We start from the raw sequence: 16,183 nt of genomic DNA, 5'->3' as shown, positions 1-16,183 counted from the left end.
CGACATACTTTGTCCTTGTGGCAGCCTCCGCATGGGGGAAGTTGTAATAATAAATAATAACAGTTAAGTTGTTTCAAATGTATCACTTCCACAACAATGAGACGCGGTTGGTATGCCGTAATTAATGGTGGCTGTGTGTAAATCACGCCACACACCCTTAATTTTAACTGTTGGCATTTGATCACATAATCTTATTTTCATGAGATGAGTGCTTAATCAGCTGTATCAAGAAGCTACTTAAAATAAAAGTCAACGTTATGTCGAACAGTGCTGGATTGACTTATTTCGGTGACAGTGGTTATAATTCTTAATTACTACTTTGCAGGCACCAGTTGCATTTGCTCTTTATGTATCCTTTCAAGTGGTAATATAATCATGATATGTTGTTTCAGGATCTTTTCCAAGAAAGTTCACATCCACATCCAATCGTTATCCTCAAAGATGTCAGATTTGAGGAACTGGAAGCTCTCATCCGTTTTATGTATCATGGTGAAGTTACAATGGACAACGAATCCCTACCTGGCTTCTTACGAACTGCAGAAACATTGCAGATTCGAGGTTTAACTGGAGGAGCAGTACCCTGTCAAGATACAGTTGGTCCAAGTTCAAAAGTAGGTTGTGGGCATGTGCTATATATTTTTTTTTACTGTAATTCTATAAAATTGATGCTGCTTACTGTATATTATCCATCAATTGATCTATTTTTCCATGTTTTTAGATTATAAAGGTATGTTGTAACATTCCTCTTATGTTACTTTTATACATTGAGTTAGTCATTTCTGTGATGAAATCTATACTTTTGTTTTCACCATCATATTCTTGTCTCACTGTTTTCAAAATATCTCTTTTAGGTATGGTAAGGAGTGTTTTGCAATAAAATTTGTAATGTTTAGTATCTTGAGTAAATTATATCAGATTCTACATTACCTTTTGATATAGTTTCTAGTGTAATTTTCAAATTTATCGTAGTGAATGATAAGTTTATGTATACTCTGGTCCAAGTGAGGAAAACCTTTCCTGAACTATCATTTTGATTTTGTTGCAATTATGGAAATGCTTGCTAGTGAGGAACCTCTTCAGATGAAGACGTGGTGGTCCCAAGGAATGGAATGGGGGTGATCCAATTGCTGCCAGCCAAATAGTTCAATGAGAAGTTGCATTTGATTAGCAGTGTGAGGTCTTGCTTTGTCATAAAGCAACAGAAATTTGGCAGACAGCAGGTGGTGCCACTTAATCTAGATGGCACAGCAAAGTTTTCTTAATGTCTGACAGTATGTGTGTTTATTGTTGTCCCTTGTAGCATTAAGTCTACCCTCAAAACTCCATGCCTATCACAAAACACAATTGCCATAATATTGAGAGTTGAGAATGTGTGTTTGTATTTCACTTTTGTCAGCAATAATAGAGTCGCCAAGTCTACACACCCCAAAATCTTTCATTCGTCAAATAGGTTAACCCATAACTGGAAACTCTGGTGAAAATATGTTACTAATGTAACTACCTGGTAGATCTTATTTTGTTTAAACAACAGTTAATTCTTCTTTTTCCTTGGTTATTCCTTGACTGGTCTTTGATAATCAGTTTAATAATGTTTCTGATCCTAGTGAATGCAGTAGCTCAGAAATAATAAGTGACAATATGCTTCTTGGATCAAAATTGCTTTTCCAGTTCCAGTCTTGTGAGTAAATTATCATCATCATCATCATCATCATCATTTGTTGAAAAGGCACGATGTTTTGGAAAATTAATAAGGTTAGCACGGTTTATGTTAGAATGACACTATTTATTAGATACGTAAATCACAGGTGGATACAGTGAAAACAATAGACATGGAGATTACAATCGTGACGTGCCCGATTGGAAAAAGAAACCATAGTGTGTAGGTGGCGCTACTTGATGGTGGCTCAGCCAGAGTCATATGAATATATATAAATATTCTCAACACCCCTCTTGAAGGCTGAACCATCTTCAATGTTTCAGTCTTCTGACACCCAGACATACTAAGTACTTCCATTGCTTATCCTTCGGTAGTCCCTTGGTTAATATGCCTCCAGGCATCTTCCCAGTTGACAAGTGTTAGAGATGAATGTCCGAGATAAAAGAACCTTTCGTATAAAATGATGTCGCACATCAATGTACTTAGTCCGAGAGTGGAAAACAAGATTTCCAGCAAGCTTCTGAGGTCCAATGTTGTCATTATATAGCTGTACAGTCAACACATGGTTAATACCTATCTCCCTTGCTAGTTGTAGTTAGTGCACTCCCTCTTTTGAAGCCTCACTCAAGGCCATATATTCGGCCTCCATGGAGGACAATGCTACTGCCCGTTGTTTCCTGGATTCCCAAGATGTGACTCCGTCATATATTATAAAGGCGAAGCCAGTGTATGATCTACGATCGTTGATGCATGCAGCCCAGTCAGCATCTGCATAGCCAATTAAATTACTGGTATCACTTCCAAAAGTGATTCCCACATCAGAAGAACCCTTCAGGTACCTCAGTACCCTCTTTGCCGCTTGCCATTGTTCTTCGCCAAAAGAATCATTGTATTTGCTAAGGACACTCACTGCATAGGATATGTCTGGATGCGCTGCAGTTGATAGGTACATAGGAGCACCTATGAGCACCTAGGAGGCCTCTCACCATCATCCTTGGACCAAGTACACGATCTTGACAGTTTAATTCCAGCTTCAGTTGGTGTGGCCACGGGCTTGCAATCAGACATTTGAAAGCGATCTAAGATGTTCTGCTTCAGGGTGATACCTGATGCATCTCGAGAAAACTCTATCCCGAGACAGTAATTAATGTCAGTGTTTCTCCCAGAAATTTTCGTCAGTCGGTGGCAGGAGTGAATATCCGGGCGGGGTAAACTACGTAAAAAATAAAATTTCAATTTATTCCCCTCTGAGCATTAACAATATTATCAGGTAGTAAACATTAACTGTATAATTGAACTATTTTAGTGTTATTATCACGAACAAGACATAACAGAGTATTTTAAACTTCTAGTGTTCTACAGCTCATTCATAATCATGTAACACCGGGGCTTACTACTCGGTTGCTGTGGAATGCCATACGGGTTTGAAACGTCATGCGGAATCGAGTGCTTGCATGTGATTCCATGCTACTCCAGACACCGCTCCCACACGAGTCAACCTAAAGGATCTCCGATCTAATTAATGCAGTTATACTGACAATAATGAAAATTTGTCATTCAAATAAACTGTTTCACAGTATTCACATTTTAATTTGGAACACCCAATAACTCAAACATGCATTAATATTATGTAACTAACACTTATCTAGGTTATATTAGCCAGGTGGCCTCTAAAAATGGCAGGGCGGTGCACCCATTAAAAAGGTCCTAAGGAGGACACTGCAGTCTCCTAGGTCTTTGATCTCAAACGACTTCTGTAGAATTTGTAGACCTTGTCAATTTCTCTCGAATTCCGTGACAAAACTAAAATGTCATCAACATAAACTATGGTTAGGAGAGCATCAGCATCTGAACCCTTCATATAGACGCTCGAATTGCCAAGCTTTAGTAGTTGCTCGTTCAAGCGTTGGTGCTAACAGCGGCCAGCCTGCTTCAAGCCATACAGAGCCTATCTAATACGGCGCACACAATCCTTGTTCAGCATCTTCAGCATTCTCTTAGCTTCGGCTATGATCTCGGATGTTGCATTGCTTTCCTGTATGATGAATTCGAGTATTTTTCCTGGTGTAGTTTAGTACCTCCATAAAGAGTTCCTCTTCAACAATTCCATTTAAGTATGCAGTTGCTACGTCAAATTGTCGGACATACATTCCACAATGAGCAGCGAATGCAATAGGCATTCGTATATTCCATACCTGGCCTCTGGGAAAAACCCCTGGTCACGACTCTAACCTTCTTTCTTGTGATCTCGCCCTTTGCTCCATACTCATTCCTAAGGACTACATGACTTCCTATTGTCATGCTATTTTCTGGGCGGTCTACGAGATCCCAGGTCTTGTTTCTTAGAATAGAGATAAATTTATCTGCTATCACCAGCATCCACTCATTTTTCTCTGGACCTGAAAATGTCATCTGAATTGGAACCTCAGCCAGATATACTGAATCAGTTTGTCCTCCATCATGTTCCTGGTAAAGCTTTCAAGGTCTGCCTTGTGTTCCTGAACAAATCATTCTTCGTCTCCCTGCAGCATGTCAAGATTGTTTACTTTACTGTTTACTTGTAGGGCACCTGTTCCTAATGTAATTCGCTGTTGCAGCAGCCTCTGCCCAGAAGGAGGAAGGCTGGACTGCATTAATAAACATCTGGCCATCTCGACGAGTGTACGGTTTTTCCTTTCCACTGCTCCATTTTGTTCCGGCTTACGCAGAATCATCAGGCGTCGTAGGATGCTGGAGCTCTTCAACAGTGCGTCGAATTGGGAATTCATGTACTCTGTACCATTATCAGATTGTAAAATCTTTATCTTCGCATTTTTCTGTGTTTCCAGATGTTTTCTTAAGTCCTGAAACTCATTAACGACTTCATCTTTCTGACAAAGAAACTTCTTTTCGCACCATCCAGTCGCATCATCGATGAATGTGACGAAGTAAAGCGCGTCTCCATTAGAGGAAACCCTCGTAGGGCCACAAATATCAGAGTGAACCAATTGCCCGGGTTCCATTCTCCTATCAAACTTCTTTGAAAAAGGGGTACGTGTTATCTTTCCTTGGAGACAGATCTCACATTCAAAATCCTCTTCTTTGTCGATGACTTCAATTCCCTCTATCCTTTTATTCTTCACTGCCTCACGTAGATCCATTATGTTTAGAAGTCCCAATCGAATGTGCCCATAATAGAACCTTTTCACGTATCTTCAGCTCGGGCAATTTTTCACTTTCTAACTACCAGTGTGATTTCCGCTCTCTTTTAGTCCGCCACTGATCATCTGGTCAGACAGGAGAGCGCCATTCAGGAGGCCTTTCTCCGGAAGGAACACCTAGTTCGCTGTGTTTTTTGACCTGGAGAAAGCTTACGATACTACCTGGCAATATGGAATTCTCTCCACTCTACACCAGTGGGGATTTCAGGGGAATTTGCCAACGTTTATTGAGAACTTCATGTTCCTCCGGCTCTTTCAGGTCCGAGTAATGTATCCACAAAGACGCACACAAGATGTTGTCAGTTGGGACACTTAATTATTTCATCTTAACTTCATATAAACACACACATAACCTTAATCACTGCTGTCACAAACAAAATATACACATCAACAAGCCGCCATCTTTAACATATGCCCACCACAAAGCAAACGCCACATGGAGGTTGCAACCTTAAAACACAGTTGCTTACCAGCATGTCACCTACAACACATGGTCAAAAGTATACTCCTATTAAACCATAACTCCAACTAAGTAATAACTCGTCGCTACCATCAAGACCACCTCCTTATAAATGTGCCTGGCCAGGCTTCTATAAAGATTCATTTTCTCATAAATTCTAGAGTGCCCAACAACATGATTATAATGTACAGAATATTCTACTATCATCTAGTGTTACAGTGTGTTTCACAATTCTGTAGCAGGTTACACATGATATACAGGTAATAATAAATTATATATTATTTAGATTAACTGAACTCATATAAATATGTGTGTACAGCACATGTTTCATGACATAACCTCACAAACAACGCAATCATATTGTATGTACATAGGATGTAATAATAATAATAATAATAATACGGTAATAATAATAATAATAATAATAATAATAATAATAATAATAATAATAAGAAGAAGAAGAAGAAGAAGAAGAAGAAGAAGAAGAAGAAGAAGAACTGGATATAAACACTTCATAGCCATACATTACAAGTCATAATCATAATTGTAAAATAATAATAATAATAATAATAATAATAATAATAATCTTCCTTCCAAGTATTGGGCCATGTGACCCGTTACGGTCTTGCATTTTACTTTTTGCAAGACTTGAAAGCAATCAAATGTCCTTCCGACGGGTTGCTAGTCTGAAGGAAATAATAATATTAATAATAATAATAATAATAATAATTCAAGCTCGATAATTGCATTATTTACCCATGGGTGAGAGAATATTGTTTTCAAGTTATATCAGTTTATCACACTTGCATCATTATCCTACCTATAACTTGAAACAATTTCTACAGTCTATCACACTCGTCGACTTTGCCTTGGACGTAGATTGCATCTTCTTTCTTCCTCGATGTCGCTGGATGTACTCTCCTCCTCTTGAAAAGCTAGTGCCGTGTCAGGGGTCGGGGTTGCCTCGCCACCAGCCTCTACCTCGATGATAGTAAATGCATTTTCCTCATGACCAGACTGTGCTGTGTCTTTAGTAGCCTCTCCTCCAAGCTTACCCTATATGCGCAGCGGTTGGGTGACTTGCCGCAACTCCGATGCGTGGACCTTGACAGGAGTTGGTCTTTTTTAAGTAGACCTCATGGCCTAGCTGTTTATCCACTTCGATGGGACCAACCCACTTAGGTGCGAGACCTGCATGAAACCCTCCAATCTTATTACTGACTGGGTGGTTACGACACAGTTCTTGTTGACCTGATAGGAAGATCTGGGTCTCTTCAAAATCTTGAGCCTTGGCCTGGGTAAGAGATCTCTTCTCGGCCAAAGGTTGCTTCCCTTTGATGTTCTGCTGCTGCTGCTGCTGCTGCTGCAACTCTGCCAGGGAAACAGCTCCATCATCTTGACCAGGAGTGGGTGGGGGACGAATCTCCCAATCCCTGGTGCCGTATAGCTGTCGACCAAGGAACAGCTCTGTTGGGGAAATAACCGGTGACACGGTTGATGCATTGTCGCAGGGCAGAGATTGACTGCAGTATCTGACAATCCTTTTTTAGTATAAAAACCTTCATTTTTTTCTGTATTGACTTAAGATTTTACAATGCTTGGTAAAGCTAAAGGTTCCACCTATTCAATACATTATCATAATGGTCTGTTTAGAACATCACATATTTATTTAACTTATTGTAAAATACATCTTTGGGACCGGTTTCGGCAATCCACTATGCCATCATCAGCCATTGGAAGTTTAATAGCAAGGAACATTCAAAAAGGTAAAAATATGCTATAAAATCAGTATAGAATGTATGTTTGGCATACTTTTAACAGCAAGTCCTATTCTACATGAAAAACATTAAAAATAGCTAGATAACATTGACCCATTGTACTATACAAATAACATGTCTTTTTTGAAAAAATACAGTATTATTTGATGCATCTAAAATTGTTTTGTATATAATTGAAAGAGTCTATGATTTGGTATAGCTTATGTACAAGAAATGTATATGAAATTGGTACGTGATTCTACAAAGCATTTGCCATTACAAACTACAGTTTTTAAAACAGCACGTCTTATTCTACATAAAAGACATTAAAAATGCCCATTGTATTATACAAGTCTTTTTTAAAAATACAGTATTAATTGGTGCGTCTAAAATTGTTTTTTAGGTGATTGAAAAAGTCTATAAATTTGGTGTAGTTGATGTGCAGGAAGTTCATATTTGATAAAAAATCTACAAAACATCTGCCATTATTAAAGCACAGTATTTTGGTTCCTCATGATATGCGACTTATACTGTTTGATAATATATACAGGTTCTTCTTTCTTAAAAGTTATTGACAAAACAGTCTATGTTTGACTAATGTAAGGAGTAACAGATTTCTGATATGTTTAGTCTTATTTTAGTATTTGAACCTTGGTTCATAATATTTTCAAGATAAATAACTGTATGGCTGAGGCCGAAACTATGGTTGAGATCTTGAATATTATTTTATATGCCAGGTGGAAGTGGGCAGTAATTAGTATTAATCTCGAACCAGCACGGACCTAAAAAGGAAATTGTAAATTGAGTATGAGTTATTGAGAATGAGACACAGTACTATAGGAAAGAATTGAAGATATGAAACTCACCTCAGGTTGAATGTAACGGCATGTAGAGAGAGTGAGGAACAAATGCTGAATGTCAAACGCCACCAGGCTGGCTCAGCTGTGCGGCGGGGTGTATTATGTAGGGGAAAGGGAAGTAGGAGAGGTTGCGGTCGCGTGTATCTGTGTGTCAGGGGGGCGTGGGCTTTGTCGGGGATAGTAAGCTAGCGCGCTACGTAATATTTTACGTACTGATTGATTTTTAGGAATTTTTAAACTGTTAATCAATGAAATAAGCATGTCAAATAAAATTGTAGGTTTTTCCGAAATGTCATTTAGATTGTAATTGGGATTGCAATATTGATCTAGGGTAATGTAACATTGCTCCGTTAGGTCTAGGAGTGGGCCTTTATTTATTGTTTCGATGATGTCCAAGTCCTTGTTGATACCGTAAAAATTATGTTTATATTCCTGTATGTGCTGGCCTATTGCCGAAAATTTTCTATATTTTATGGCATTGACATCTTCATTGTATCTGATATTAAATGATCTCCCAGTCTGTCCAAGGTAAACACTAGTACAATCATTGCAATGAAACCTATATACACCTGATTTATCAAATGGGTTTTGTACATTAACCGATTTGGACTTGTAGAAAATATCTAAATTTCTGTTGTTAGTTTTGAAGGCAATATTGACATTTCTTTTTTTAAAGAATTGGTTAATCGGAAGATGTCAGAGTTAAAGGTGAAAATAGCATATGTTTTTGTTTTGGGTGTTTTGTTTTGTAATTTAGTCTTGGGTTGGTGTTTAAATTTATAAATTATGCGTTCTATAAAACATTTGTTGTAGCCATTGTTAGATGCAATCTTGCGTATAGTGTTAAGTTCTTTTTTACGTTATATATTGGACATGGGTACATTAAATGCTCTCTGTATTAAATTATTGTATGTAGCTCTTTTATGACTAGGGAGATGTTCAGAGTCGTGTTTGATGGTCGTGGCTGTGTGTGTCGGTTTTCTGTAGATTTTGTATTCAAAAGAGGATGGGTGCCTGGTAATGGTTAGATCTAAAAATTTAGGGTTTTATTACTTTCGGATTCTATTGTAAATTTGATATCATTGTCGATGTTATTGAGATGTATTAAGGTGGAAGGGGCATCGGTAGTGCGTCGATCCATTATTATAAAGGTATCATCTACAAACCTGGCCCATAAGGCTATATTATTGAATGTCTTATTATTTATAATTTTAGTGTGTTACAGAAAATCTATATAAATGTCAGCTAAAATACCTGATGCCGGTGAACCCATGGCCAGGCCGTCCTGTTTATAGATAACTTTGTTGAAAATGAAATAATTATTATTAGTTAGGAACTTAAAGATTAGTATGAAATCGTCTATTTCAAGTTGACTAAGTTGGCTGTGAGCGTGCAAATTTTTTAGAACGATTGGTATAACTTGTCCGTCTGCAAGCACATCTTCTGTTGAGGGTCGGGATGGGCTGGACCGGGAGCGTTGCATGTCACAGCCTTAATGTCTCGGAATGCTGCCACTTCTTTGCTGGTCCGTCGGAACGGGCGGGTGTTATGGAGTAGATCGGTGAGTGGTATTGCCTTCTCTTCAAAGTGTGACACAAAGCTGTTATACCATCCACACAAGCCAAGGAACTGACGTACTTGTCGCTTGGTCTGCAGGCGTTCAGCTTCTTCAATAGCTCGATTCTTCTCTGGTTGCCTTTCTAAGCCTTCATATGTTAGGACGTGGCCAAGATATTCTGCGCGGACTGGGCAAAGGGGGCACTTCTCCAGTTGGCATGTCAGTCCATGAATCTTCAGTTGTTCCAGTCATTTTTTCAGATGTACAAGGTGTTCTTGGAAATTCTTGCTGTGAATTAAAATGTCGTCGAAATACACTCGGCAAAAATCTCTGACATATCCTGATGCTACCTTATCCATCAGTTGCATGACGGTGGCAGGAGCATTCTTCAATCCAAAGGGCATTACTGCAAACTGGTACAATCCTCTCGGTGTGATGAAGGCGGCTAGTGGTCTAGAACTTTCCTCGACCTCCACTTGTCAGTATCTGGAGTTGAGATACAGCGTGCTGAAAATCCTGGACCCACTTACTTGTTTCAGCAAGTCTTTCAGGTCAGGGATAGGGTAGGCATGACTTACGGTTTTCTCATTTAACCTGCAGAAGCCCACACACAGTCTATACTCCCCATTCTTCTTCTTCTTCTTCTTCTTCTTCGGTAGGACGACAGGTGAAGCCCATCAGAATGTAGAGTGTTCAATGAGACCTTGCCATTCCATTTCTTAAATCTTCTGGATGACGAAGTTGCGCTTATCCGGATTGATTGGATATGGACGTTGCTTGATGGGTGAGGAAGCACTGCATTCAATGGTATGCGTTACCATTATTGGTGATGACTTTCAGAAAGTCCTTTAAGGTGTGTCTCAGTTCCTCTTCTTCACTTGGTCGAAGATGTGTTAACTGGATACCTCCCAGGTCTATGTCGTCTTCCATATCCTTGCAAGTCCGTAGATTTCCTTGTGCCAGGCGACTCTCAGACGTCTTGTCTTTTCCAGAAAGACTTCATGAGTTACATAGTCTAGGATCACCTTGTATTTCACCAGAAAGTCATGACCTAATATGATGTCAGGTGTCAGGTTCTGAATCACTGCAACATCAAATACAATAGGCGTACTCATACATTTAGCGGTTAGATTAGTCTGTCCTTGGATGCAATAGGTTACCCCGTCCGTTGCTCCCACTACCCTTCCGAGATCGAGATGGTGAGACTTCATAAGAGGTAATAATCTGGCAACAGTCCCGTTGATGAATGAATGGCTTGCTTGGCTGTCGAGTATGGCTGAAAAATTCTCGTTGCCAATCCTTAAGACGATAGCTGGGCAGGGTTGGCCTGTTCTTCTCACAGTCTCACCAATCCCTCTCCTGTTTGACCAGTGTTGCTTGCCTGTCAGGTCTTGAGGCACATTCCTGATCGCGGTCCCATCCGCCCGCAATCCAGAATGGGCCGCACCTAGTTTTCCGACGTCAAGGCTTACGCACTTGTTCTTCAGTTGTCCTTCTCTTCCACACTGCGCTGGGTTCTTCCTTAGCTTTACTCTTGTGTTCCTCCTCCAACTGAGCGATGATTCTACGTAGATCATCAAGAATCTCGGTTGCGATACTTTCACCAGGGGTTGAATCTTATCATGGAGTAGCTCTATGATGTCTGATAGACTTCGTTTTTGCTTCCTTCTGGGTGCAGACGCTTGAAGAATTGGTACTTCTGTAAGACGAAGGGACTAGCTCTCATGCCAGTGGGTTGTGCCTCAGTCAGTGGCTTCCTTTTCATGCACCCCTTCTGATTTAAACCTAAATTCCCTCTTGAAGTCCATCCAGTTTAAATTTAGACCCTTCAATTTATTCCACCAAGTAGCGGCATGCCCCTTGAATCGTGGCGTGATGAGTTGCACGAAGTTGTCCTCTGGTAGGGTAGCCCTTCCTAACAGACTGACCGATCCCTCGATGAAGCTAGTCGGGTTCTCTTCCAGTCGCCTGTGGAATTCCGGAAGGCTCTCTATAATCACCTTTGGGGTCTAGGTGTCCTGTATTGCCGATTAAGTTTTAAGGGGTTAGAGGTGTGGCGGTACGTCCAGTTTGAGTTAATCTATTTTCTACTGCATGAAGGATACTTTCCCTTATATTCTGCACATCTCCCTCGAAATCCGGTTTTCTAACCTTCCTTCAACAGCAGAAAAAATTGTTCCCGAAATTTACCTCGATGGCAGAGATATGGCTTTGAAAATTTCCCTCAACTTTAGAAATTCTTCCCTCAACCTGCTGCTTTATGCCGGAAACCTGGATTTCCTTCTGCTCCTTGAGGTTCAAGATTCCCCTTCCAGCTGGCTTACTCTTCTATCGATCAGGTCAACCTGTCCCAATTTGACATGTTCTCCGATATCTGCTGCATTAATCGGTTGGTGACGTTGCTAATTTACAATGAAATTTTGTCATTTATGGTTGAAATGTTTGATTCTAGTCCCTGTTTAACTTTGTAAACTTGTGTGTATACTTGCGATATTTGTCCAGTTAAAACTGAGTTAGCTTGAGAAATTTTGTCTGAAATTTTGTCATTTTCTTTTGAAATTTGATCAGCAAGTTGTCGTTCTGTTCCGTTAAGGTGGAATCAATTCGTGAATCAATGTCTGAGATTTTATCATTGAGTGCCTGCATCATGGGCATTAAGTTAGAAGACATTTTGGGAATATTTACCTCATCTTCCGATGTTTTGTCGGAGTCCTCATCGACTTCGATGAAAAACTTGTCGTGATCTTCTCCTTTTTCCACGAGATCTTCCCATAGCCGCACCCGTAGGGATTTCTTCTTCCCGTTCGACAGGAGATTCCTCTTGGTAAGTTCGTTTTTTAGGTGTTTCAACGACATATTCTTTAGTATCACTTGCATTTTGATTACTACGCTTGAATTCACACGGAAATTCTTACGTCCTGTCAAGGTCATCAGTTAATGTATCCACAAAGACACACAGATGGTGCTGTCAGTTGGTACAATTATTTATTTCATCTTAACTTCACATAAATATACACACAACGTTAATCACTGCTGTCACAAACAAGTACACATCAACATGCCGCCATTTTTAACAAATGCCCACCACTAAGCAAACACCACATGGAGGTTTGTGCCTGGCCAGGTTTCTAAAAAGATACATTTTCTCGTAAATTCTAGAGTGCCTAACAACATGATTATAATGTACAGAATATTCTACCATCATCTAGTGTCAGAGATATGTCATTCTGGATGTTACAGTGTGTTCACGCTTCTGAAGCGGGTTATACATCATTTACAGGTAATAATTATATAATGTTGATTTAAAGGTATTTACATTAACTGAACTCGTATAAATATTTATGTACAGCACATGTTTCATGACATAACCTCACAAACAACAAGATCATATCGTATGTAGATATGATGTAACAATAATAATAATAATAATACTAACTGGGTATAAACACGTCATGGCCATACATTACAAGTCATAATAATAAAAAAATACAGCATTAATAATTGTAAAATAATAATAAAAATAATAATAATTCGAGCTCGATACTTGCATTATTTACCCATGGGTTAGAGAATATTGTTTTCAAGTTACATCAGTTTATCACACTTGCGTCACAAGTAGCGAATGCATTTTCTTAGTATTACAATCAGGAAAATGGAGTAACTCAGGGATCTGTACTAAGTGTCATGCTATTCGCAATCGCCATCAACAGCATAGTTGCCACTGCTGGGCCGCAGTCGTTCCATCGCTGTATGTCAACGACGTAGCTCTACATTACAGCTCCAGAAGGGTGGCGTTTACTGAGAGACAGCTACAGCAAGCTATTAACCGAGTCGACATATGGGCCCTGCAACATTTTTTCGATTTCAGTGGCGAAAACCTCAGGGACACTTCTCTCGATGTCGGCTTGTGCATCCCGAACCAGAGCTCCATTTGAGAAACCGTGTCTTACCAGTGGTAGACACCTGCAGATTCCTGGGTCTCCATTTTGATAAGAGACGAACGTGGCAGCCCCACATCCATCAGTTGAAGGTTTTCTGCATGAAGAGACTTAACATGCTTACGTTCCTCAGCGGCACTGTGTGGAGGGGGCTGACCGTACACTGTTGCTACGATTTTACAAGGCATCAATCTGCTCTTAAATTGACTACGGAAGTGCGGCTTATGGCTTAGCATCAAAGGCTACGCTGAGCCTTTTAGACAATGTTCACAATAGTGGAGTTAGGCTGGCAAAGGGAGCTCTCCATACTAGCCCCATTCCCAGCCTACTCGTTGAAGCGGGAGTTCCACCTTTACGGATAAGGAGGCAGTAGTTACTCCTCACATATGCTGCAAAACCTTTTGATGGTCTTGCCAACCTCACATAACATCGGACCCGGACTTATGTGTCTCCATTGAATAACAACAGAAGAGTGGACAATTTTACTACATCATTTTATTATCACATTCAGACTTTTATGTTCAATCATCAGACCAATAGACTATAACGCTTTTATATGTCATATTATATCATCATATTTTATCCATTTTTCCTTTAGCCTTTAAGGAGAAAAGCAGTCTATCATTTGTAGTTTGCCATGCAAGAATTATTTATATAACTATTGTGGTATGTACTTTGCCCACTTGTGATTTTTTAGCTGATGATGACGCAGTAAGCATCGAAACCGGTACTAATAATATAATAAATAATATGTTGTGAACATCTTGTACAACACATTTTGTATTGAAAAGGTTGAACCTTCCTTAATTCTAATTGTGAGCTTCAAGAGAATGCGCATCACAGCTGCTACAGGAACAAGAAAGCAGAAAGCGAGGGAACAAGTACTGTTCAATAGACTATAAGGACCCAAAATGGTCCTGTCGCTCAAATTAGGGAATACGTTAACTTTGAGCTGGGTTTCCAAGACCCTTTTATAATAAGCTTTTAGAAAATTCCATGGGGTAGTAGTAAGCACAAGCACTTATAATGACAGGAGAACACTTCTCCAAATTTAACTTAAGAGTTGAGCACACAAGTGACAACGTTAACATGACTTTAGTTAATTCACCATTGCTGGTATTGACATTTGAAATATCACAAAATAATGATAATACTATTTGACATTTCCTTCCTTCCTCTATGCTATTAAATACTTGGAGTACAAGGTTATGTCCAATAATACTAATAACTGGACAAAATTTGTCCTAGAGTAACAGTTATGTACTAAGAAAAATGGATATGACTTAACTGAAACGTTCCCAAGAAATAACATAATAATATGGAGAATAAAAATAAGTGAGCAGAGAGTAATAATTTTCAATATTCAAGATGGGTCATGGAATCCAGTGGCAAGCAACAGTAAATTTTGACCACAGCAAAATGAAATAAAATTTAATTAACCTAACCAGGACATGAAACATTCAATTATTATTTTGAAGACCATTAAAGAATAGTTTCCATCGTCATGTACACAAAATACTTACCATTCTTCCACACCTTACGTAATTTCAAAGGTTAGTACATGCACCAGTAGGATGCCAAAATAAATACACTGAAGAAAATGGAAATTGCAACACCCAGAAGGAGTGGTGCTATGTTGCTGCAATTGAACATGCAGGACGAGTGTTCAGTTGTGATTCGATGATTATACTTTCAGGTCCCTCTGACTGTAAGTTTGTACAAGAATCAATACAGGATGTGCCCACCACGAGCTGCAATACATTGATGAATTCGTTGAGGCATGGAGTCAATAAGGCCCTGGATCGCTTCCTGAGGAATTGTGGCCCGTGCTTGCTGCACTGTATGGGTCAGTTGTTCCAGAGTTGTGGGTGGCTGAGGACGGTTGGCCAGTTGTCGACCCATCATGTCCCACACATGCTCAATAGGACTGAGGTCCGGGGATCTGGCAGGTCATTCTAAGGTTGTGATGCGTGGACAGCTTCTCTGGAGATGCGTGCAGTGTGAACCGGCATTGTCCTGCTGAAACATCCCATTAGCAATGTTCGCTATGATAGGGACAACAACTGGATTGAGTACCCTATCAGCGCACTGTCGAGCAGTCATAGTGCCCTCAACAAGCACTAATTGTGATTTCACATTAAAGCCAATAGCTCCCCAGACCATAATGCTTGGTGTTGGCCCTATGTGCCTCTCAACAATAAGATCTGGGCGGCCCCTCTCCCCGGTATGTTGGCGCACATGATTCTGGCGATCACTGCGGGCAAAACAGAAGCGCGATTCATCACTAAAGACGACCCTATGCCATTTGTCGACCCACATCGATCTTTCTCGACACCAGGCCAGCCTTACACGTCGCTGTTGTGGGGTCAATGGAACACCTTCTGCAGGGACACGGGCTCGTAAGCCAGCTGCACGCAGGCGATTATCAACTGTTGGTTGTATAACATGGGGTGCCACAGCTGTTTGAATTTGCGCTACTGTTGCATGGGGTTCCATCCGGGCCATCCGAATGATGCGGCGATCCTCTCTCACAGTTGTCTGTCGCGCTGGGCCTGTGCCAGGTCTACGAGTTTGGGTACCTTCATTTCACCACTGCTGTCATACACGTACCGTAGATGCCTGTCGGCCAACACGTGCAGCGACAGACCTTAGCGATAATCCAGCCTCACACAGCCCAATTATCCGAGCCCTCTCAAACGGCGACAGTTGTTGATAGCGTGCTCTTCTCTGTCGTCGAGGCATGTTTGACGGGT

The 16,183-nt window shown here is 40.2% G+C and overlaps 1 protein-coding gene across 3 annotated transcripts in view; it reads left to right on the top strand.

Annotated features, from left to right (window-relative positions):
- The window catches only part of LOC136866139 (protein abrupt), a 251,341-nt gene that overhangs the window by 72,848 nt on the left and 162,310 nt on the right, over positions 1-16,183 (top strand). For all 3 annotated transcript variants that reach the window (XR_011017910.1, XM_068226626.1, XM_067142840.2), the window contains exon 2: positions 393-611. Coding sequence is in view for 2 of the 3 variants with exons in the window: in XM_068226626.1 (XP_068082727.1) it covers positions 393-611 (219 nt within the window). In the remaining variant the exon portion in view is untranslated. The remainder of the gene's footprint in view (positions 1-392; positions 612-16,183) is intronic.

Source organism: Anabrus simplex, chromosome 3 (assembly GCF_040414725.1).
Source record: "Anabrus simplex isolate iqAnaSimp1 chromosome 3, ASM4041472v1, whole genome shotgun sequence".
Classification (NCBI taxonomy): domain Eukaryota; kingdom Metazoa; phylum Arthropoda; class Insecta; order Orthoptera; family Tettigoniidae; genus Anabrus; species Anabrus simplex.
The sequence above is the reverse complement of the archived record's forward strand: the minus strand, read 5'-3'. Positions and strand labels throughout refer to the sequence as shown.